The sequence below is a fragment of the Cyprinus carpio genome, chromosome B4, assembly GCF_018340385.1.
Source record: "Cyprinus carpio isolate SPL01 chromosome B4, ASM1834038v1, whole genome shotgun sequence".
NCBI classification, from domain to species: domain Eukaryota; kingdom Metazoa; phylum Chordata; class Actinopteri; order Cypriniformes; family Cyprinidae; genus Cyprinus; species Cyprinus carpio.
This window is the reverse complement of record NC_056600.1, coordinates 2,964,389-2,990,101: the sequence shown is the minus strand read 5'-3', so window position 1 is coordinate 2,990,101 and position 25,713 is coordinate 2,964,389. Positions and strand designations below refer to the sequence as shown.

General features: G+C 34.4%; 1 protein-coding gene across 1 annotated transcript; it reads right to left on the bottom strand.

Annotated features, from left to right (window-relative positions):
* Positions 1 to 2,348: 2,348 nt before the first annotated feature.
* On the bottom strand, positions 2,349 to 25,077 carry zdhhc17 (zinc finger DHHC-type palmitoyltransferase 17). The gene is made up of 17 exons (XM_042721620.1): positions 24,936 to 25,077; positions 16,164 to 16,267; positions 14,749 to 14,871; positions 14,369 to 14,446; positions 12,772 to 12,916; positions 12,391 to 12,455; positions 12,151 to 12,313; positions 10,958 to 11,083; positions 10,735 to 10,877; positions 10,543 to 10,643; positions 7,903 to 8,027; positions 7,026 to 7,072; positions 6,768 to 6,874; positions 6,461 to 6,544; positions 5,601 to 5,758; positions 5,360 to 5,454; positions 2,349 to 3,833 (listed from the first exon to the last, which is right to left on the bottom strand). The coding sequence occupies exons 1-17, from the start codon at positions 24,996 to 24,998 to the stop codon at positions 3,695 to 3,697; spliced, it is 1,866 nt and encodes a 621-aa protein (XP_042577554.1). The 5' UTR covers positions 24,999 to 25,077; the 3' UTR covers positions 2,349 to 3,694.
* Between the last annotated feature and the right edge of the window lie 636 nt (positions 25,078 to 25,713).

The following is a 25,713-nucleotide window of genomic DNA, read 5'->3' as shown; positions in this document are numbered from 1 at the left end:
TTCTCATTTCTCAAGTACTGGAGATGTCTCAATCCAATTTTCCAAAAAAAAAAAAAAAAAAGGTAATTGTATACATATATAAACAATGGCTCTGAGAAATAAGGTTAATTATCTTTATGCAAAATATTGTTAATTATTCATAGAGGACCAGTCATATTTTCATTGCAATTAGGAACATACCCTCCCAAATTCTCACTACCATATGTAAATAATAGATTTTTAAATTGTTTATAATAAATAATGTGATATTTAATATAATTTAATTTTATATATTGCTACAGTTTTTATGAAACAACACAGCTACTGCATTACAGTAATGAGAATTTAGGAAAATGTCCCAATCCTTTATTTCCAAAAAAAAAAAAATTGGGTAAATTATTCTTTTTTTTTTTTTAATTTTTTTTTTAAATTTTTAGAGTGTTTTTTTTTTTTATAGAGAACATTTAATTTTTTTTTTTTTTTAATTTTGAGCATTTTTCATTTTTATTTTTAATAATGTAAAAAAACATTTTACAGTAAATTTAGATTAAATAATAAAATTAAGTATTTGATAAATTATATAAATTTCATAAAGTAGTTTTTTTAAATGTAAAATACTGTATTACAGTAATGAGAATTTGGGAAAATGTCACTATCATAATCAAATAATGGTCCTAAAAATCAAGATTAATTTTCTTTATGCAAAATGTTAGTTTTTGAACCCTCTGCTGGCGTTAATAGTTCATAGAGTAGTCTTTGTATGAACATCTACATTTAGGAAACAAAAATGTTCAATATAAAATAAACCTTTGTTTCAGTGCACTTTGCTTCTGCAGTGCGGTGATATTGAAAACTAACGCACAGGCCTTTCACCTTCAAATGTTTTATTAATAAAGCCATTAAAACTGATCCATGCCCAATAAGTTACATCTGAAGCAGAGTAGGGTGACGTCCTGATCTCAGCTGAGGCACTGGAGATGAGCATGTGCTTTTCACATGGTGGGAAAACAGCCGGCAGAGGAACAACAGAGTGAATATATTCTCTAAAAACAGTGTCACATGAATGAATGAATGAATGAATGACCGTCACTGTGCCTGATCAGAATATTACAGCGTCTGCTCACGTCTACTTCTCTGGCATTTACAGTTTGTACATCCAGTGGTACAACGAACCCAGCAATGAAACATACAAAAGAATCCCTTTAGGCTGAATATTAATCAACGAGAATGGGACGTTCAGATATAATACATCTGCAGAGCTCCGATTGGCTGCAGAGCATGAGGGACACGCGAGAACGATACACACATCGGGTTTAAAATGTAAAAAAAAAAAAAAAAAAACTGGTTGTAAATACTGAACATTCATTATTTACAGATGGGGCGTCTTTCGGGTGATAAGGTGAGCACTATGTCCAGGCTTTACACATGCAGTGGAGACTTGCAAGGTCAAAGGTCTATACACAGCAGTGCCAGACGCCACTAAAAGCTACAGTCATACACTTTGAGAAGTCGATTTTTTTGTTTTTTCACTTTTTGGTAAGATAAAAAAAAAAAATAGGAGCAGCTTCAACTAACAGACAAAAATAAAAAACCAACGAAAGTCACTCACAGAATAATGAATCTAGTTTGTTTATGTACAGATGCACATTCTTTACATCAGTTCAGATCAGCTGCTGCCGCTGCCACAACAACGCCACACCAACAGGAAGAGGAAATGGAGGAGAGCAAAAGAAGGGGGAGGAGCTTCCTCTTTTTACGTAAACATGAAGATCCCTCGGCGACGCTGGGGAGAGGAGCTCGCTTCTTCAGTAACGACGAACAAAACGAAAAAATAAAATAAAAAATCAGTGCATTGTTGTCGGCAGACAAATAATGTCGCTGCCACAAAAAAAAAAAAAAAAAAAAAAAAAAAAAAGACCGAAGGAGCCCTTGTGTGTTGTTATGCTTCTTGTTTTTTTTTCTTACAGCTATCAGGTCCACTCAGTGGCTTTTCAACAGCATTTCAACTTCAAATCTATACACTTCCTAAAACTACTCCCAGATAATAAATATAGAGGTTCACATACGAGCGTCTTATTCCTTGTAAATGCAGAGGAACCTGGATTAATCTCATAATCACATCAAGAGCTTGTCCGTCTTATTTTTTATATATGGAGATTTACGTACTTGTATATTTGTCGTGCGAGCGTCTTATTCCTTGTAAATGCAGAGGAACCTGGATTAATCTCATAATCACATCAAGAGCTTGTAAATGGGCTGGTTTTATGTCAGAATGTTTTAAATAAACCTGGCTTATTTGGTAAACTTGTTTTATGAAACAGGTCCCAGGTCACATTTCAACCTAAAATGTAAAAAAAAAAGTGTGTGCATACATGTGTATGTGTGTGTATGTGTATATATATATATATATATATATATTTTTTTTTTTTTGAAAGTGAAGACTGTTCTGCATTATTGTACTGTTATAATGATGTAAATTCAGCACATTTCTCTCTCCCAGTGCTCATTACTATAATGCGTTCAGCCGCTTTTTTTGTAATTCTCATTGCAATACAGTATTTTTTCTGTTTTGCATTAAACAATGGCTATAATACAATGATTTAAAAAATAGCATAATTTAAAGGCAGTATCAAATAAAGTAATGAGGAGGTTTTTGTGCATGATGGTAATGAGAATTATGGAGAAAATGTATTTAATTTTCATGAAAACAATAATAAAATGCAAAAACAGGCTTCATTTTCTCTAAACAAAATATAATCTGATCATTTTTTCTTTTTGATTTTTGGGTGAAATGTGACCCGGCTTCATCTTCTTGACACGTTTTGTCGGATTCACCGCACCTAAACTATTAAACATGCTGCAAATCTCGAAATGGAGACATGTAAAATGACCTCATGATACCATAATTACTCTTCGAAAAATACTACATAAATAGGTTAAAATAAAGGTTAAGTCACATTATTTAAACTGGGCATCTCTCTAGTCATATTGATGGGTGTCAATAGGATGCCTGTTTAGATCTGATTCATAACCAGACGAATCAAGGCAGCTTAGAGGAATCGTTCACCTACCGCTATTTACTAATCATCATGTCGATCCAAACATATGCGTATTACTTTCTACTTATATGGAAAAGAGCAGCCTGAGCATTCTGCTAAATATCTCTTTTTACGTTCCACGTAAGAAAGTCAGTCACATAGGTTTGATGGGACACGAGGATGAATAAATAATAATAAAAGTCTAATTTTGGCCAGAACAGTTACTTAAAACCACAATCGCTATAGCGGCTGATGCTTTTGCTATGCTCATTCTGATTCCTACACAAAGTTCCAGGCTGAACCAGGACGACGAAGATCCGATATCACTTTAAAACCAACAATAAAGGGGTCACAGGAAGAAAACCAAGGTAAAACGAAAACAAGTCGATGTGCGAAACAAAACACAAAGGTCTCAGCTGACCAGCTGAGGAGAGCCGGTTGTACTGCATCCGCCTCTGATGTCATTAAACTCCTCCTCTTCCTGTTCCTCGTGTCCCTGCGTCTCGGGTGGAGTTGGTGACGGTAACCAATGACAGCATGCGTTATCCTGACTGGGTGAGGTTTGCAGTCTCGGTGAAGGAGATGGTCCCGGCTGAGCAGCACTTCAGGAAAACCTCTCCTCTCCTCTCCTCCCTCTCGCTCCGTCTTCTCTCTCGCTCTGTCGCTCCTTCACCGCGCTACACCAGCTGGTATCCTGAGCCGGACGTCTGGTCATACTCTATTGTGTACTGGGAGGTCCAGTCTACCACCACGGGCCGCAGCAGACCGCAGCAGCGCAGCTCGAAGAAATCTATGAGGTTCCTTATACAGCCGTGACTGAAAACAGAGGAGCAACTTAAAAACAACCGATTCCAATTCTCTCATAGTTCTGACTAAACTGAACAATTTAAGTCACATTTTTAGTCATTTTGTTAGATGGTTTTGTCATTTTTATTGTTGTTTTTTTAATTCATTTTATAATTTTTATTACTTATTATTCATATATTTCTAAATAGTTTTATTTTGTTTTAATTTTTAATTTTAGTTAGTAATTTTAGTAGTTCAACTTCTTATCTGAAAGTGTTATTGCCATTTTGAATTAGCTTTTAATTAGTGTTTTAGAATTGTTATTTACAGTATATTTATATTTATGTATAATATATGTGTTTTCTGTGTATGTTTGTTATTGTTTTTTTGTGTTTGTGACATGTGTGTGTGTGTTATGTGTATATTTACATGTATATATATTTATATTCTTATATTTTACATTATATATATGTGTGCACTGTGTATATTTATTATGCATATATAAATATACACTCATATATATATATATAAATATATATATTTTATTTATATATATATATATAATATATATATATATATATATATAATCATAATTAGTGTACACAGTATACACTCATATATTATGTAAACAAATCTTTTATTTTGGATGCAATTAATCGCGATTTATCATTTGACAGCACTATAAATTTTTTGAACAGCATTTATTTATAATATTCTGTTTAAATTAATTTTTTGTGCATTATTCATTTTGAAAATTGTATTAGTCATTGTTCAAATATTTGAGTAATTTTAATTAGTTTTACTCAAGTTTTAGTTTGTTTTATATTAAGTAATCTTAGTATTTACATTTATTATTAATGTAAACTTATTATCTGAAACAATACTTTGAACTAGCTTTTCAATAGATTTGAGCAGCACTTATTTTTATATTTTCAGTTAAATTTTTTTGTTCATTATTAATTTTGTATTTTTTATTATTCATCATTCAAACACTTGAAAATAGTTTGGATTTGTTTTTATTTCAGTTTTAGTTTTAATATAAGTACTTCAACTAAGTTTTTCAGTTAATATTTATATTTCAAGTTTTTTTTTTTATGATAACGTCAACAACATGCCAACATTCTTTTATTTTATTATTATTATTTTTTAAAGTAAATAGCTTATAAGCACTGAAACAACCAAACAACCGAGTGATTTGCCATCACTAAATTATATTATATATCAGTACTACACCAACCATCAGCCGACCTTCTTCTACAGATATTAGTATTATCATAATGGGGGACTTTATGAATTAAAACATTCATTAGAGGTAATTCACTTAATCGAATTGGCTCTTTCTATAAATTGTTGTGTCCAGACAAGCACTAGTAGGTACATTTTCGAACAGTAAGTATATATAGATTATATTCTACAGACTGAACTGATGATTAATATACAAAGCACACCTCTATAAAACTGATTTATGGTCACGGAAACATGACAAACAAACCATCCTCCTCCAGATATAGATAAGCTGTTCCCAGCTCAGCCTGAAACGAGTTTAAAGGACTCACTTGAAAGGGCTTTCGATGGACGTGGCTGTAACTTTAAAGTGCTTATATCTTCTGGCGTTCATGCGTTCGTTTGTAGTGATGCCCAGAACGGCGATCTATGGAGGATACATCAAACCACAAAAACACATCAAATCTGTTCCAAACCCATTTCTACAGGTTAACATGCAGACGGAAACGGATTCTCAAGACCTAAACAAATGTAGCCTAGGTAGGCAGCTTTCTGGACTTGAGTGTGTCTTACCTGATAGAGCTGGCACATGATGAGCACAGCGACCCACATGAAGTGAAACACACTGTTGATGAACATCCAGAACATCCACGGCGAGCAGGTGGCGATCTGGGTGATGTAGATCCAAAAGCCATCTTTAGTGTAGCTGGTGGCACAGTGAATCCTCCAGTCTGCAGAAATACACCACAATCACGTTTTGTTCATCAATATTATACATACGTATGCTACTAATGCAAAAAAACAAAACAAAACAAACAAACAAAAAAAAACTGTAAAAATAAGGTCTCATTTGTTAATACTAATTAAAGGGATAGTTCACCCAAAAATGAAAATTGTCATCATTTACTCACCATCAAGTCATTTCAAACCTATATGAGCTTATTTCTTCTGTTGAACATGAAAGAAGATATTTTGAAGAATGTTAGTAACCAAACAGTTGACGGTACCCATTGACTTCCACAGTATTATTTTTCCATACTATAGAAGTCAATGGCTACCGGTTACACGCATTCTTCAAAATATCTTCTTTTACAGGTTTGGAACATCTTAAGGGTGAGTAAATGATGACAAGACCCTCATATTTGGGTGAACTATCCCTTAAACGCATTCTTTAACAATGAACTATATTTTTACAGCACTTATTAACCCTATTTAATGTTAGTTCCCAGTGCATTAATGTTAACAGATACAACTTTGATTTTAATGATTAGTAAATGCTGAATCTAAATGCTGTCTAAAAAGTATTGTTCATGCTAACGAATGAAACCTGTTTGTAAAGTGTTACAAAAGTTAATACTATTTTCTTCTGAAATTGATCTGTATGTATTTATCTCATTGATCGTATATAACTATGCAAACCCAAGTGTACTTACAGCAAATGCATCCGTATATCATCCAACAGATCATACACAACAGGAAGAACAAGTAGCCCATAAAGTAACGGTGGTTTCCACTTCCTGTCCGCAAACAATGAGGAGAAAAACAGAGACAAATGAGAGGAACTGAGTACTATCTGCCTTTGGCTCAAAGAAGTTAAACTGGGATGCTTAATGGGCTTTCTTCACAATAGTGAATGATATCCTGGCCAATCTTTGTCTTTTCATGTTAATGTCAGGTGGAAAAGATTGTGAGGTGGATGGTTGGTGGGAATTAATGTAGGTATATGACTGGAAAACTCACCTACGCAGTTGCCGACCCACGGGCAGTGGTGATCAAACTTGGCGATGCATCGATTGCAAACAGCGCAGTGTTTCGATCTGATTGGCTTCCGTATCTGTGGAGAACAGGCCGTTAAAGTGAGTGTTTTATGCATGGGCACCTCGATGGAAATTGCAAATGCAAATCAGACTTTTGAGTTATCAGCTTGCCAACACTGAGTTTGCTCAAGCAGCGGTGTGCAGAATAGAAAAGAGCCATCGTAAAGAGAGTCATATGATTAATATGCTGGTGTTCAGAGAGCCTGTTTCTGCCAATTCAACTATAGTCTGAAGAGAGAAGAAGAGAAAACAGCAGAGCATTTTTACAGTTTCTGAAGAAAATAAAAGTAGTGCTTTCCTGTGCATAAAGCATCAGTGTTCTGGATGGTTGCTTACTGGCAAGTTAAAAAGCCCTGAATCATACCACTTGAAGATTTGGAGAAATGTAGCATTCCATCACTTGCTCACCACTGGATGCTCTGCAGTGAATGGGTGCCGTCAGAATGAGAGTCCAAACAGCTGATAAAAACATCACAATAATATACACCACTCCAGAACATCGGTTAACATCTTGTGAAGCCAAAAGCTGAATGTTTGTAAGAAAAACAAATCCATCAAGGCATTTTAAGAAAAAATGGTCACTTCTGGCCAAAATATACATCCATAATAAAGTGAAAAAGTTGATTCTCTTTTGTCCTCTCACATCAAAATCCACCCACATATTTATTTTGGACTGTTTTGGCTTGTAAACAGTGCTTGATCAATGCAAATTTCTCAAATGATTCAGATGAGACAACATTTTTGTTGGAGAAAGAAATATGTATTATGGACTCGTATTTTGGCCAGAAGCAACATCATCATGATTGATTTGTTTCTTACAAACACGCAGCTTTTGGCTTCATAAGAGGTTTACTGATGTTCTGGAGTGGTGTGGATTATTGTGATGTTTTATCAGCTGTTTGGACTCTCATTCTGACGGCACCCATTCACTGCAGAGCATCCACTGGTGAACAAGTGATGGAATGCTACATTTCTCCAAATCTGATGAAGAAACAAACACATCTGCATCTTGGATGACTTGTGGGTGAGTAAATTTTATCTGCAGATTGAGATTTTACCTTTTTCTTATGCTCCTCGGATGCTTTGATGATCCCAGGGTCGGACTTCCATGACTTGCCAAAGTTGTAGAAGAGAGCCAGACTGTTGAGCAGGAAGGGCAGGTGGATGGTGACGAAAGGGAGATGTGTGGAGAGTTAAGGAAGGAAGTTATGTTTAATATGGCACAGCAAAAGAATCAACAGGGTTAATACTTTTTTGGACCAATTAACTGAATGTATCATTTGAGACCCACTGAATTAGTGAAAAGAACCCATTTCAAAGAATGATTTAATCACAAATCTTACGACAAAAAATAATAACTGAACTAGTAGTCAATCAATTTGTGATCCTCTTAAGACATGCAAACTCAAAGTCCTATTAAAAATCTATGAGAATTATTAATTTATTAATCTTTGTACTTAAATTTACTTTATATGTACTTTCTCTCACTCCATTTAAATGGAACATACAGACTGAAAGTTCCGTGGAATTCTGAGCTGAGACATTTTTTAATGAATTATTATTATTTTTTTTTTAAATGTAACATTTCCTGTTTGACTTGTGGCTTTGACGTCTGCATGTAACATGAGCGCCTCCATCAACCAGAGGCAAACTATGTCCAAAAAGACTGATAAATGCAGAAAATCTGTTTCTCCTGTAAGTGGGTCGGTGGTTTTGTTGAGCAGAGCTGCTTACAGGCAACAATTACAGCAGGGAAAAAAACAAGAGCTCAATCCTCAGAGGAGATGCTCTATTGTTGGATGATAAAGGCGAGAGGGAAACAGATCCACCCAGAGCTCTGGATCTGATTTCATTGATTTCAGCTGCAGGGTTTGAGCGCATCGTTTCTATTCCTGAAGCACCTGGACACACAGCGGTTCTGAGCACACTAAACATCACTCCACAACCTCCAATTACAGCCACACGAACCACATTTCAGCAGCTTCATTCGAGATGCAGATCCAGACACGAGTCACGTCTTGACTGTTTTGCTCAGGAGAGAAGAGAATGCTTCAGCTTTGGGAAGAAATCCTATTTTACCACTAATGTTTGACAGCACCTTGACCACAGAAATGCAACATTATTGTCATTACCAGACAAGAACTCACCTTTCTTGTGTTTGTACTTACTTTCTCTCACACCTAATGGTGGGCGTCATGAACAGAATCTTATATCAACGTATGAGTAATTATTTATCACAATCATCATTTATAGCACAATATAGTTAACAAAAAACTGTTTTTATATATTAAATAACTACAGAGGAATGTCAAATGTTGGATAATCCAGAAAAATAAATAGATCACACATGAACAGTGCTCCATCTTATTTGATTATTTGTTCTTGATAAAATTGATGGATCAGATTATTCATAACAAAAGACTGCTTAATAACAAAGACCCCCCACAAGAATAATTCACACGAAAATGTAAATCTACTGACATTTTACTGACCCTCCGGCTATCTGAGTTGTAGATGATATTGTTTGTTTATAGAAACAGATTTGGAAACATTTATTATTCCATCACTTGCTCACTAATGGATCCTCTGGAGCGAATGGGTGCCGTCAGAATGAGAGTCCAAACAGCTGATAAAAACATAAATAATCCAGATGTTAACTGATGTTCTGGAGTGGTGTGGATTATTGTGATGCTTTTATCAGCTGTTTGGACTCTCATTCTGACGGCACCCATTCACTCCAGAGGATCCACTGCTGAGTAAATGATAGAATGCTACATTTCTCCAAATCTGTTCCCAATTGCATTTATTATTTTGCAAAACCTCATTTTGTGTCTATCTCTCCTGTAAATAATGTAAAGCTTCACTCCACACCAATAAGCTTGTGGAAATATCTACCTGTATTTGACACATTTCTACCATTGCACAATACATACTGTCAAGCCGCCCAGCCCTCCTCTCACCCACACGATATCACTTGAGGTGTCAAATTCACTATAAATTCACATTTATTGTGCGGGTCACTCCTGATAAAAATTTCCAGGGAAAATTAGACACATCTATGTCAAGCCTGTCAAAGATGATGCATCTGCCTAGAGTTCTACACTTCAACAACTTGAAACAAATTATCTCCAGAAAAAGCCACTAACTCAAGTTGGCGTCAGTAAACCGTGGGTGAAAGAGGGATATTTTATAAGTTTATATGCTAAACTTCATATTTCTTATATCTTCCCCATAAGAATTTCTTTCCGTCCATCACAACGAGTTAACGTTTAAACAAAAACGCTTCTCTACCAGATCTTCTTCGGATCTTTCAACACTGAAAAATTAGACATTGCCATATAAATTGGGTCACTTCAGCAACCCAGTTTTATGTTTCACATCGAGAAAACAACAAAGACAGAAACAGAAGACATTTTCAAAGGAAGATATTAAATTCTTTAGCTCTTGGATAAAAAAGCTGACCTGGTTTCCTGCTGTCAGCGTTCTTGTGCGCATGTTCATGAGTCACCCAATATATAAATGGAGGCTTATGTGAATCACAAAGGCAAATGCTGGATTTGCTTTTGCTGATAAATGATATCGTGTCATAAGAACTACAGAATATGATATTCTGATTAAGTAGGTTGAATCAGCCTAATTAAGTTGCATCAGTTTCTTATTATGATCATAAAAACGGTTGGAGCAACTAAAAAGGATATCATTCCAGAACCAATAAAACCAAGTGATGTACATCCAGAACTTGGTGGCCAGATAGATGCCCAGAGGAAGAGCACTATGCATGGAGTGATCGAAGAAAGACCTAGAAGCAGAGATCAAATATCAGCGACGATGCTTTGCATTGACATCAGAATGCATTTAAAGGCTGAGTAGCACCGCAGATGACTGCATACTTGGACAGAAACTGCACGACGAGCCACACCGCTGCATACATCCCACCCTTGATGAGCCAGGAGTCAATGTCCAGATCGGCGATAAATCCCACCAGCCAGATCACCAGGAACGGAGTTCCCAGCATCACCTTCTGCCTGAACTCCTGCAGACGGACAGAGAAACGTCTGAGTGCATGCAATACATTTTGATTTCTCCTTAATGGTAACTGATCGGTTGCTCTACCTTGTCCATTTTGAGCCGTTTCAGGTATGAGGGACTGTCGTAACCTTTGGCTTGTCTGGCCTCCTGCAGATGATTTATCATCCACACATTTTTCCTCTGTTTGGCCAAATCCAGTGGCGTCTCCCCCTGTAACCAACAAATATTATTAGATGTCATGTCATCAACTCTTATACATTTATCTGTTCATATGAAATAAAATATAATAAAAAACTAAACAATTTGAAAAAGTTTAAGTTCAACTTTTAAAATTACTAACTGAAATAAAACTAAAGGTAAAACCAAAAAAAATTGAAAAACTGAAAAAAAAATAAAAATAAATGAAAACTATTTAGAATATATTAAAAAAAAATCATAAACACGTCAAAAACATTACAAAACTATTTAAAATGAAAAAAATACAAAAATTAATAAAAACTATAATAGTATATAAATAACACTACAATAACACTAAGCAGAAATTACACAATTTAAAGATATACTTAAATTACTGCAATGGAATTTATTAATTTTAAATAATATTTACTAAAATAATTAGAAATAAATAATTTGAAAATTTATTATTTTCAAAAAAAAAATATTTGAACTTGCTGATAAATAAGTCAAATATACTGATTTATACTTTGGATAGCAACTTCTGATTCTGTAATCTATTATATTATTAGATTACACTATTTACACTATTATACTATTTTTTACAAATCAAGTAGTTTGAAAATACCAAATAAAAGGAAGTAAAAAATATAAGTGAGTGTACGAAATACTATAACTTGGAAGTTCTGCACTGTGATTTGGGAAGCCTTATTGTCTCTAATAAAGACCATATAACACTAATTTTACATACAGCTTACTAATAAATTCCTTATATAAATAATTTTACATACAGCACACATTTCCCTCACTCTGGAATAGTGGAGTTAGCTAGGTTTGTGCCCTTAAATATTTATTAAATATTAAAATACTTATTTAAAATGCGTATTTGCTGAATGAGTTGTTACAGAGTTTGATGAGTAAAGTAAACATTAAAAGGATAGAGATGGAAAATGGGTGTCAAAATAAAAGTTGTGCATTCAACACTTAGTGGCCAAAAATAAATCTTTCTGGTTGATGCGGAAAATAATGATAATTTTAAAATAAATGTACCACCACTCTACACACTTGATTTCAGTATGCTAGTGTAGGCGTCTGGACTTTACCTTGATGTTCTGTGCGTCGACATTAGCATTGGCCTCCAACAGCAGGCTGATGACGGTAGTGTTTCCAGCTAGAACCGCCCAGTGCAGAGCCGTGTTCTTATGATACTTATCACCCAGATTCACTGACACGTTAAACGTCAGCAACAGCCGTGTCGGGTCAACACTGCAGAAATCCCATCTAATTAGCTTTACATCTGGCAATGGCAAATAAATACATGTCCTCTCACAATACACACGCACCTGTGCATACGATAAGCAGCCCACATCAAAGGGGTCATGCCATTCTGATCCATCATATCCACATCCTGGAAAATACCACACAGAGAAGACTTAAAACAAAGATCAGACTGAGATCAAACACAGTCTCATTTTTCCTAGAGGTCAAACTTCCACGGATGGAAACGTCATAAATGCCCCCTGCAGGCTGAAAATGGACTGAGCACAACAAAATGCATGATAAATCCACTCTTTAGCATGTTAATAAAAAGTATTGAGTAACTTGAGTAACACAGTAAAATCTCATTGGCTCAAAATCGCAATCAAAATATTCTGATTGGCTGTGACTTCACCAGCTCTTGTTTTGATTAGATCAGCGCCCCACAGAGTCTTAAACAAATGTACCTGTCCTTTGGCAATGAGATACGCCACAATGGAGGTGTGTCCAAACTGAGTGGCCAGATGCACACAACTGCATCCCTCGCCATCGATGAGAGAAGGATCAGCCCCGTACTTCATTAACTGCACCACCATAGAGAGATGGCCCTGTCTGAATGAGAGAGAGAGCAGACGAGAGGTGTGTGCATTAATAAAACATCATGCGTGCACTAAACCTACATGCAGTGCTGGCATACCTGCACTAATATTGCAGTATGCACGTTTTTGTATGCATTAAATAACTGGATAACTTATCACATCTCACAAACTACACCGGGAACACAATGCATCCCACAATGTAATGCACTACTATTTTACTACAGTCAGGGTTCCTCAAGTCTTGCCCTGAAGAGCCAATGCGCTGCACAGTTTATCTCCAACCCTGATCAAACTGACCTACCTGTAATAATGATTAGCATGCTCAGGTGTGTTTGATCAGGTTTAGAGCCAAACACTGCAGGAAAGTGGATCTCTTGGGCCAGATTTGAGGATTCCTGTTGTAGTATAATATACAGATATGTACTATTATCATATTTATGATTTGTTAAAAGTTCAGTTCTCATTTTAAATTCATCTTATTTTTAGTTGAAATTTTAGTACTTTTTTTTTTTTTAGTAGTTTTTTGTCATTTTTATTTGGTTTTGCTTTCTATGTATATTTCATTAACTTAATACTTTAGTTTTTGCAATTTTAGTAGTATGTCAAATTCAAATTATTTCAGCTAATTTTCTTTTTCCCTCTTCTAATATTTATATTTCATTTCAGCTTTATTTTAATGAACTAAGAATGGATTTAAGTTGCAGTAATATTGTTTTATATTGTCAATTTTATTAGTTTAATTTCTATTTAGCTTTAATTGACTTATTTCAGTTTTAAATTTCAGACCTTTAAACATATTTTATTTCAGATAAGTTTCCCTTTTCACAAATTTCGCCGGTTTTTCCATCTAATATTTACATTTAATTTCAGCTTAACTTCAATTACTCAAAGATGGTTTAATTTTAGTTTGAGCAATTTCTGTTTTGTTTGTTATTTTATCAGTTTTACAGTTATTTAAAATCTACTTAAACTTACTTCAGTTTTAGTTTTTGTAATTCAACTTCTTATTTTAGATAATTTATCTATTATTTATATTTAATTTCAGCTTCATTTCAATTACCCCCCAAAATTTTTAATTATAATTTAAGTTTTACAAATTTTGTGCTCGTTATTTGTTTGTTTGTATTTCTACTTTAACTTGTTTCAGCTTTAAGTATTTTAATTTTAGTTCTTCAACTTAAACTTAAAGCTAATTTTAAGTTTTTCATCATTTATGTTTTTTAGTATTCATTTATTTTCAGCTTTATTTCAATTACCCTTCCATCTCCAGCAAGACGAACAAACCAGAAAATTCAAGTAAGATTTTTCTCTTCTTGACTCAAAAATCAGATCTATTTTTTCACAGATTAACTCTATGAGGTCATGAAACCACATTTCTTCATACTAATTAATTAAATAGCAAGCAGTGTATATACTAGGTGGTCTGCAATAAGCAGTATGCTGGTGTTGCATTTCGAACACACACCTTGTAGCCCAGTGCAGTGGTGTAGAGTTGAGATCTCCTCCCAGCTGGTCGACTACAGAACCTTTAGATATGTAGTACCTAAAAAAAAAAAAAAAGTGAATCGACAGACAGCATTCAGGAAACGAGACGTCTAGGCTTTATCTTACAGTTGCAAAAGAGAGCAGCATAAAATGAATGACTGCACCAGAGCAGGTGCTTATTAAGGAGGAGGATATGCACACACAGCCTCATAATAGGAATTTCAACGCTGACAGAGTAATAACTCTATCCATTCCTCTGTGTGTGTGTGTGTGTGTATGTGTGTGCTGTCTTAATAACGTGAAGAAAAAATCCAGGAGAGAGTGGAGAATGTGTATAAAATGAATACGAGAGAGACGTACTTGACCAGGTCTATGCGGTTGTTGATTGCCGCCCAGTGCAGGAGTGTGACATTTTCTTTATCCGGCTGACGCACGTCATATCCAGCCTCCACCAGCTCACGGCAACGCTCGAATATCCCATACCTGAGCACAAATACACCATAAAACATCCCTGAACAGCAGCTTTTATCCATTTTGCCAACATTGGTGTTTGCGTTGTCAGGTGTTTTTTTAATTGGTCTTAGTCCTGTGTCAAATGTCCTTTTCATTTGTTATCATATTTAGTCAATCTGTCCTGTTTTTGTTTAGTTAGGTTTCAGTTGACTAAAAGTCCTGGAATTTTAGTCTAATTTTAATCAGTAAATAAACAAACACTCTACATTGAATACTGGTCGAACTCAAAAGCATCTCTCAAAAGAAAAAACAGAGACTTTCCTAGAATTAATTCCAATCATTCTGAATTATATTCATGTCTTTCTATCAAAACATAAAAGTCTTTGTATTGTGGCGCATAGGTTGTGTAAGAGCAACCTCAATCATAAACAAGGTTGTGTAGCACTTCGTTTGCCAAAAAAATGAAATAATTTGTTTAATATTCATATGATTAAAAGATTCATTAATTGAATGTTTTATGCCTTTGTTTGATTACCAGTAGAATTAAAATACACAGATTAAAAACATAAAAAAATCATAGGGCCTAATTATTGTAAAATAAATAAATTAATTAATTAACTTTATATAAATACATTTCTATGAATTAACTTGACATGCTCTTTCGATTATTAAAATTTTATTAAACCATTAAAATGGAATCCAGAAAAATTCAAATGCAAAACACACAATTTTGTAAATATAAAACGGAACACATTTCATAGGGTCCTTTTTTTTATATAAATTATTGTTGTTTAATGATTTCCCATTTTTAAACATGACTTCTGTTTACTAACATTAATCCAGTAAAAAAAAAAGTAAAAATTAAAAGAAGAGAAGTCCATAAAAATTAAAATAGCAATTTTTTTTTTATAAATAATTAAATAAAAAAAATATATAGATTTTGGGGAAAAAAATAAGAGATTTCATAGGTCTCTATAATGGGGGATTTATACTCTTGACATCTGGCAACCTCAAACACGAAAACTCTTAGAGATCTAGATTTTATCTACTCTTTTATGTTGAAGGCAATAAAGAGAAATTTTGGATATACTGAGTTTTTATTAGTCATGGAAAAAAAGGAATTTTTTTGTTAAAGTTTCTGTTAAATTTAATACTGGCCAACAAACAAAAAAAAAAAAGCGTAAAAAAAGACTCATGCAGCTCATACAAAGTGGTTTTGATGACATGTTCATGATCATCATCTAGTTGTTTCTGGGTGGGGGATATTTGTGTAGACGGTCGTTCCAGTGCGTGTGTCGGTGTGTGTGTGTGTGTAGACTCACTGGGTGGCTTTGACGATGTCCCAAGTGCTGTAGTCGTCCACGTGGCTCTTGCGGCTGACGCTCTCGCTGTAGTCATGGTTATAGTGACTCTGGGGTTTAATTTCCTGCGGGAGAGAATCACAGTCAGTTCATCTCTATAGAGCCATCAGATAGACAGATGAGTGATGAATGACACTGAGGATCCTGGACACAACGTGCCATACGTACGGTCAGTCTCCATGGTGATGACGAGCTTAAAAACACACACACACACACATACACTGAAAGAGGCGCCATATCATGGAAAAACTGGATTTTCTTGCTCTTTGATGCAACTAAATGTTTATATATATATAAAAAATGCGCGATTAATCATATTTCAACCATGATCACAATTTCTGCTTGTCTCGATTATTTAAGCATAATCATCTGTGATATTTGCGATACTTCCAAACATGAATCTCGACTACATTTTTTTTAGAAGAATTTTTGTAATATATTACGAATTTCACTGTTTTAGCTCCAGAGAGACGCTTCTTAAGGTCTTACCAGTTTTCATTACAGTTTTTTTTTTTAAATATAAATTAGAAATATATTAAATCAGGAAACTAGTCAAATAAATTCTGATTATGAATTGACATTTTCCTTCGCTGTGCTTATATGAAAGTGCAATAATGCTAATTAAATATATAAAAAAAAATATTTCTCAAATCCAAACAATCATGATTAAAATCTGTTATATTTTAGAGGAAAATAATTGTGATTATTAGTGATTACTTTTTCCAGAAAATCAGTATATATTAATTTTATTTAGTTATTTATTTAGGCTATTTTTATTTGATATTTTATAATTTAATTATCATTTGATTTTAGATTTTATTTATAATGTTTCATTTTTATTTTATTTAAATTTATTTTATATATTATATTTTATTTTAACCACCACTCAAAAATCTGCCCCCATCTATGTATATATTTAATATCTTTTGCTATTTTAGAGATTCATTATCATTCAGCCCAAGAAACTTTGTCTGTCATTTTTTATATTATTTTGAGTAATAAAGCTGTTCAAGAAACTTTGTCTAACATTAATTAAACTATTTAGAAAGTGTGTTGACTGCATGTGCTCACTGTGTGTGTGATGACCAGCAGATGTCCAGAAGCTTCAGCTCTATTGATTAGTGGGGAAGGTCTCTGTCCATTGTGTTAAAAAGCCAACCTCCTGAAGCTGTACCTTGTACATCAAACCCTTTCCAGTAACATTTTTATTCCAGAAAACCTGTAATTGTGTTTTTTATTTAATTGTATTTTTATTTTATTTTAGAATTTAATTTAATATAATTTTTATTTTGTTTTATTTGATTTAAATTTGATTATTTTATACAGTTTATTTTATAATAACTACTGAAGGACCACTCAAAACTCCACTGCAAAAATATCTTTATGATTTTTAAATGTATAAAATATTCATTGTAAAAATAAAAAGGGTTAAACTAAATATTATTATATATCTTATATTGTAATATTAGGCTACAAACATTATTACCACCGTAAGTTATTTAAACAACACATATTTAAAATAGATGTTTAAAAAGACTGTAAAATAAGACACCTTCAAGCAAAAGCTTGAAACAGATGCAAAGGGCAAACAGAAAACACCCACAGGACACAAGGGAATCCTGCCAAACACACCGAGCTCCCTTTGTGTGTGTGTGTGTAATGCCAGACCAGCAGAGACGTGAGACACACACACACACACACACACACCAGTCACAGAGATTCACAAATAAAGATGATAAACTGGAAAACACTGTAAACAAGAATGCTGATTTATAATCAGTGGCATTTCAAATAATCCTTAAAAATGTTACGAACTCATTAGTGAAGAGTAAACGGCAGGGACAGAGTAACACGGGTCAGTAATAACCAAGAACCTGCACACTTGCAACCAAAACCACTAAAAACAAAGCCCTGTGACTCTTGTTGTTGTTACCTTCACAAACCCACCGCATACTGATCCGTCTAGACAGATTATACATATTATCAACACAAAGAATGATCCAGCAGCCATACGTCCAGAGAAAAGCCTAGCGAGATCATCCCAATCCACAATTACCCTACAGCAAAGCATCCCTTATGAGAATCTGTGTGAAGAGGATATACAAATGGACAGTGCAGTCAAATCTTTATTTCTTAAAGGCTCTTCTAGAGGTCAGAGGTCAGTCCAACAGCAAGTACATTAATGGGGTCATCCATCAAAAGTTAATGATCCAGCACAATAACACAACATACAGCCAGAACCATGCTGAAAATGATCTAGCTGGCTGAACTATGACCTCTGAAATCAAGACAAAAATCTGTTTGGTCAAAAATATATGAGATGTATAATGGCCTGCGATTTGGATATGGATATGGTAAATATTGTCTTTAACTTTAAACATACTTAACACATGAATGTTCAACAATTTAACAGGAAGCAATATCAATCGTGATTTTTAAAAGTTCTTCAACTCACAATTATAAATAAATCAATAAATCAATATAAAATTTCCATGATGATAACTGGACGATATAAAACATATATACATAATATTACAATTCTTCATTTAAATAAAAGTTGATGCGATGAAATTTAGATTTTTCACGTATTTACTAAATTAAAAAGAAGAAAACAAAAATAACGACTTTATTCAACAATTCCTTTGTCAACAGTCTCCTCTGTGTCTCTCCATATCACCGTATGCTGGTATGCTCTTCTGTGTCATTTGCGCCACAAGGATGCACTGTTTTCTTTCAAATCAAAGCTAAATACACGTAGAAACAGCGCATCCTTGTGGCGCGGATGACACAAAAGAGCATAGAGTGATATGGAGAGACACAGAGGAGACTGTTGACAAAGGAATGGTTGAATAAAGTCAATATTTTTGTTTTCTTCGCTTACAAAAAGTGTTCCCGTCTCTTCATATAACCCAGATTGCACGTCTGATTGCCAGTCTATGGGACAGTCACATGCCTCCCAGTTTTCATCCAAAATATCTTAATACGAACGGAGCTTTTACGGGTTTGGAACGACATGGGGGTAAGTGAATAATGACAAAATTTTCATTTTGGGGTGGAGTATCCCTTTAAGACATAACCGACTGTGTTTACGAGAAGACTTGCCTTCAGAAGCAAGGATACGTGAAAGAGGAATCAATTATATTTATTATACATATTTTATATTTATTATACATATTTAACAAGTAGCCTACAGAATACTAGTATTCCAGAAAACATGAAATACTAGCAAACCGAGAATCATATTTTCTCAAATAAAGACCGGGTAAGGCTAATTTTACATACAGTGCCATGACAAAATACATGAATATGACATTGTCAAACTGGATAAAGCGCATCACTTTCAAAATAAAAGCTGCTTATCAGAAAAACTTGTAAAATATCGGCCGATATACAGTACAGACCAAAAGTTTGGAAACATTACTATTTTTAATGTTTTTGAAAGAAGTTTCTTCTGCTCATCAAGCCTGCATTTATTTGATCAAAAATACAGAAAAAACAGTAATATTGTGAAATATTATTACAACTTAAAATAATAGTTTCTATTTGAATATACTTTAAAAAAATAATTTATTCCTGTGATGCAAAGCTGAATTTTCAGCATCATTACTCCAACCTTCAGTGTCACATGTAACATCCAGTCTATCACATGATCATTTAGAAATCATTCTAATATTCTGATTTATTATGAGTGTTGGAAACAGTTCTGCTGTCTAATATATTTGATGAATAAAAGGTTAAAAAGAACTGCATTTATTCAAAATAAAATAAAAAATTCTAATAATATATATTCTAATAATTATTTTCTTTACTATCACTTTTAATCAATTTAACACATCCTAGCTGAATAAAAGTATTGATTTTATTTAAAAAATAGAAAGAAAAAAATTACTGACCCCAAATTACTGACCAGTAGTGTATATTGTTATTACAAAATATTTATATTTTAAAAACATAGCTTTTTTTTTTTTTTACTTTTTATTCATCAAAGTATACTAAAAAAGTATCACATGTTCTGAAAAAATATTAAGCAGCAGAACTGTTTCCAACTTTGATAATGAATCATCATATTAGAATGATTTCTAAAGGATCATGTGATAATGATCCTAAAAATTCAGCTTTGCATCACAGAAATAAATGATAATTTAAAGTATAATAAATTTAAAAACAATTATTTTAAGTTGTAATAATATTTCACAATATTACATTTTTTCTGTATTTTTGATCAAATAAATGCAGGCTTGATGAGCAGAAGAAACTTCTTTCAAAAACATTAAAAATAGTAATGTTTCCAAACTTTTGGTCTGTACTGTATATCGATCGACAACTGTTCATATTATACATCATAGCTATATTTGGACACTACGCTAGTATTCCATTAGAAAACATGGTAAATGTAGCATAAAAGCAGGGTAGACGAAACCGAGGAGCTCTCTGCTAGAAGATGTGCACTTAATCCAAATGTATAAGTCATACGCATGGCATTAATGCTAATGCAGGTTATTATATACAATTTCAACGATCAGAGAAACATATCAGTCCAGACCGTCAGACAGAACTGATAAAACGAGCAGCAGGGAGATTCAGCATCACCGGCAGGCCTTTATAAATGTTTTTGGGCCTGGTATCAGAGCAGTTGGTCTAATTCAATACGGGCCTAATGTTCCTCCCGCTGTGAGGAAACGAGTGGTTACAGCATCTGTGGGACCATGTGACACACACACTGGCTTCCTATTAAAACAGGAAGGCATTAGCATTCAGAGAGCATGTTAATTATGTCAGCCATTTATATCTTTAGCTCTTGTCAACATCCGTAATGACATGTCTGGACTGACCGTCAACAGCCATCGAGAAATTATATTCACACTGTCAATGCAATGCCACAGATATGCATCACAGTAACTCGAAATTACATTTCTTATCTCAGAACAAACATTATTTTTCCATTACTAAACTCATCATTTGTAGTCAGATTTCTCATTTCTTTGTCTGTTTTTACATATAAAGCCACAAAAGGAGAAGTGCAAAAGTAATCACACCCACAGGCCACTATGTAGAAATACAGCAAAAAAAAGTTCAAAGCCACAAAGCTAAATTTGTTGCACGCAAACAGTGGCTTTTCCTCCAACAGGATGGACATCTCGTCTCATCGACACACTTTTCAAAAGTCACAACCGCAGACAGAGCATCAGCTTTGCAGGAAACCTCAGGTCTGATCTGATGGGTGATGGTAAAGAACAGATGGCTGGCTCTTCACTATATGACTGTGTGACCCCAAAGCCACCCACTCAGGTGACAAATGGCCAAAGCATCTGAAGGGAACGAGTTCCTGTAGACTTTCCTCTAGTTAACAGCATTGGTTAACTAAAGACAAATGCACTTGTGTCTTTCATATTCTGCTCTGGTGGGATTTTTGCAGCAAAATCAATGTTTTTTGGTATTATTGTGTCATATAATAGTTTGTATTTCTATTTTGAATTACTTTTTATTGATCTCTTTTCTATTTTTTTATTTTATTTAAAGTTTTAGTAATTTTGTTATTTTTTAACTAACATATCATTAGTGTTATATTAGTATCATTGCAATACAAATACAATATATTGCATTTTTAATAGTTAAATATTTTTGGGTTTTTCCATTTTTTGTTTTTGTTATTTTTAGTATCAAGTATAATAGTTTTTATTTATTTTTTTCTACTTTTCTATTATCTATTTTTTTTATTTTCACTTTTATTTTAGTTAAAGTTTTAGCAGTTTTGGTGTGTGTCTTTGTCATTTTTATTCCTTTATTTTTACCACCAACAAGACATCAGTGTTATTCTAGTATAATTATGATACTGTATATATGTATACTTAAACTATACTTTAAAATCTATGGCTATATTAAAATTTTTTTTTTTTTTTTCATTTTTATTAGTTACTCTCTTTTTAAATATGTCTTTTTTTAACTAATCTTTATTTAAGTTTATTAACTTTTTACAACATCAAGTTAATTTCTGAATTAAGTTTACAAATGCTGCTTCCAATATGAATGTATCTTCTTTCAGTTTTACTTCGAGACCCACATTTTTTCCACAATCAGCAAAAGAGCAACTGGAACACAAACCAAATGATGAGGACAGCTGAACTATTCATCTCAAACGTCCACATGCAAAACACCATCTCTATCATGATTCAAGGTTTCATAGCCTCTAAACCAACCAGCCCATCCCGCGGAAAACCAGGACACACACAAGTCATTTACAAAACATAACACTGTCTTCAGCAAATTTTAAGCAAATATCGTGCAATATAAGCATTCGCTTCTGTTATTAAATTGTATTAAGCCAGCCTTTGCCACCATGCTCTGCAGATATCAGTATAAGCATTGGTCATTTAAAGAGGTCATATGATGCTGCTAAAAAGAACATTATTTTGTGTATTTGGGGTAATGAAATGTGTTTATGTGGTTTAAGGTAAAAAAAAACATTTTCCACATACTGTACATTATTGTTTTTCCTCTATTCCCCGCCTTCGGAAACTATCGATTTTCACAAGGCTCATCTCTTTGAAAAGCGAGGTGTGCTGTGATTGGCCAGCTATACAGCGCGTTGTGATTGGCCGAATGCCTCAAGCGTGAGACGGAAATGTTACGCCTCTTAACATATTGTGAAGCCTTATCCGGCCGGAGCGATGGTTGGGAGATTAACATAAAACCCATTATAAACGTGATATAAACATGATATCTAGTCGTGTTTTCTTTTGGAAGGCAAAAACAAAGTAGTTTCGCTTTCACAGTGAAACACACAGTGTCTACACGACACGGCAGCGGCGACAACAATACTACAACGAGAATAAAAGGTACGCCTACTTTCTTTGTGTGAACATCTGGGCGTTGTTATGCAAATCTTCCCACATAGTGACGTAGATATGTGGGGGCGTGTTAGAACGAGCCGTTTCAGGGGGTTGTGGACGAGTCTCAACTTTTATAAAGAATTAGGGCTGTGCAAAAAATCGAATGTGACTTTCATGCGCATCTCCTCAGTAAAGGCGCTCCTGTGATTAGTAGTATATCTCCAGCACGTGCGTTCAGATCAGGGTTGCCATGTTTTCAAAACAAAACCTGCCCAATTGCTTCTCAAAACTAGTCCAATCGCGTTTCGTTCCGGGTGATAAAAATACACGGTTTTGGCAGGGTTGCCTTGGTAATATTCACATTTTAGGGGCTAAATATCATGTTATTGGTATTGGGGTCGCTTCAACCCGCGAACGTGAAAACCAGCCACAGACTTGGCAACACTGGTTGGCATTTACTACACAGAGCCGTAATTCACTGACAATCTACACAAAATCGATTTTAAAATCGCAGGCGATTCTTTGTCGATTTTGAAAGCGATTTTGTGTAGCTTGTCGGTGGACTACGGCTCTATGTAGTAAACGCTGCTCCACCTGAACCAGTGTTGCCAAGTCTGCGGTTGTTTTTCATGTCCGCGGGTTGAAGCGACTCCAAAACCAATAACGTGATATTTAGCCCCTAAAATGTGAATTTTACCAAGGCAACCCTGCCAAAAAAACTTATATTTTAACCCCGGGATGCAATTTTTATCGGGGAACCTTGTGGAAACGCGATTGGGCTAGTGTTGGACTAGTTTTGAGAAGCAACTGGGCAGGATTTATTGTGAAAACCTGGCAACCCTGATCTTAACGCACATGCTTGTAACACTCCAAAGAGAAAGGAACATTTGAAATCGCATCATATGACCCCTTTAAAAAAAAATAAACATATTGGTTGAATTGTTTGTAAATATGTTTGATATTTTTTGTAATAGGTGTTCTGAGGTGTTCTTTTTTTTAGTACAGGGTGGGCGTGTGTTAGTCTGACCGCAAGCCAACGCTGACGTTTTCATTCACTCAGACTGCACGTGTGTGAGCATGAATAATTCACAGCAGGAGGTCCCATATGAGCAAGCTGTCTCGGAGCTCGCAATAAAGAAGAGTGAAAATGAATGCAATTAATTTTTAACTGAATGCATTTTTGAGGTGTCATGTTATAAGTTAGTAATAACCTCCGAGGAGATCTCCCGTATATTTATCATCTACTGCACACATTAAACTATAGCTCTGCAAGAAGTAAACGTTTCATGAAAAACGTCCCTACATCAACACATCCTGAAATGAGTCGGGAATATGTAAATCACCCATTGCAGCACTGGTAATAACATTTATCTATTAATATATATTAGTGAAAATATACCAGAAACCGATCTGACATTATATTAATTCCACCTAAATGCAATCAAACGCACTCGGACAGACTTCTATAGTGTACTAAAGCATATTAATAAAACAAAACAGCACAATCACTGTTGAAATCTGAGGGTAAATGAATGCAAATGATGGTGGTGTTTGTGAATGGTGTCTGTCATTAAAACGCAAACGCAGCACAACACACTGGATACTTGCACAAATACGCTAATGTCACGTTTGTCACTGCACAATATGGAATAAAAACACACCTCTGCTTTACAATACGAGATTAGACATGGGATAAAACGACATCTAAACATATAATCTATGAATATGAAAGGCTAGCGTTAGCAGCGATGCTATTACGCAGCAGTGGGGGGGAGGATTTAGCCCCTCTCCTTCATTGTGAGAAGTTCGCGGGAGAAATAACGGTTTTACCGGCCGTTAAGACACTCCGGCTTCGTTTGGGATCGCTGCCGCGATGCAGCTGGATAACGGCGGTAGTTTTTACCTCAGGATGGAGGATCGGGACGCATCCAGTTTCTTTCTTAAATTCATCCAGAGCGTCCGCCATCTTGCTGCTCGAGCACGCGGAGCATCACGGGAAAAAAACATTTATTAGGGGGCGATAAACAGTAGAGAAGCGCGCGTGCACGAGGAAGCAGGGCGCTCGTGCACGCTAGATTTGACCTATACAAATGGACCACAAAACCAGTCATAACGGTCAATTTTTTTTATTTATTTATTTTTTTTGAAATTGAGATTCATAAATAAGCTTTCCATTGATGTATGGTTTATTAGGACAGTATGTAAAAATTTACAAAATATCTTCATGGAACACGATCTTTACTTAAAATCATCGATCTACATTATTACTTTTTTCTTTTCTTTTATTATTATTATTTAGAAATAAATACAGGTGTGAACAAGTGCGCGTTCAACTTTAAGCAGGTCCTTGTCAAATTTTACCTAAACCGTAAAAAGAGTTTACTTTCGTTTTTTCTCCTTCTCTAAATATTTTGCTCATTCGTGGAATGCTATGCGGTTATGTAACGATCATCAAACGCTTTATTTCGCTGTTTTGACGCTCACTAACACGCGGTGGCAGTCTTGGATTGCTTATATTTTTCTTGTCTTTTCCAGTTTATTTAGTATGCTGTTAACCAAAATAAAAGTTACGTGATAGAAAATGTCAAATCAGGTCCAAACAAAGAGTAAACTGGTAATATAAGTGTAAAATATTTTGTGATACTGTACAAACCGTTTTTGTTTTCTTTACTTATTAATAT

What these genes read in the sequence shown, in the direction of transcription:
- zdhhc17 (XM_042721620.1), bottom strand. Translation starts at nt 24,998, where the DNA reads ATGGCGGACGCTCTGGATGAATTTAAGAAAGAAACTGGATGCGTCCCG. An exon ending in TCTCTGAACACCAGCATATT is followed by an intron (nt 6,875 to 7,025) that starts AATCATATGACT and finishes CACTTTAACGGC; the next exon opens with CTGTTCTCCACAGATACGGA. An exon ending in TCCATCGAAAGCCCTTTCAA is followed by an intron (nt 3,834 to 5,359) that starts GTGAGTCCTTTA and finishes CTCTGTTTTCAG; the next exon opens with TCACGGCTGTATAAGGAACC.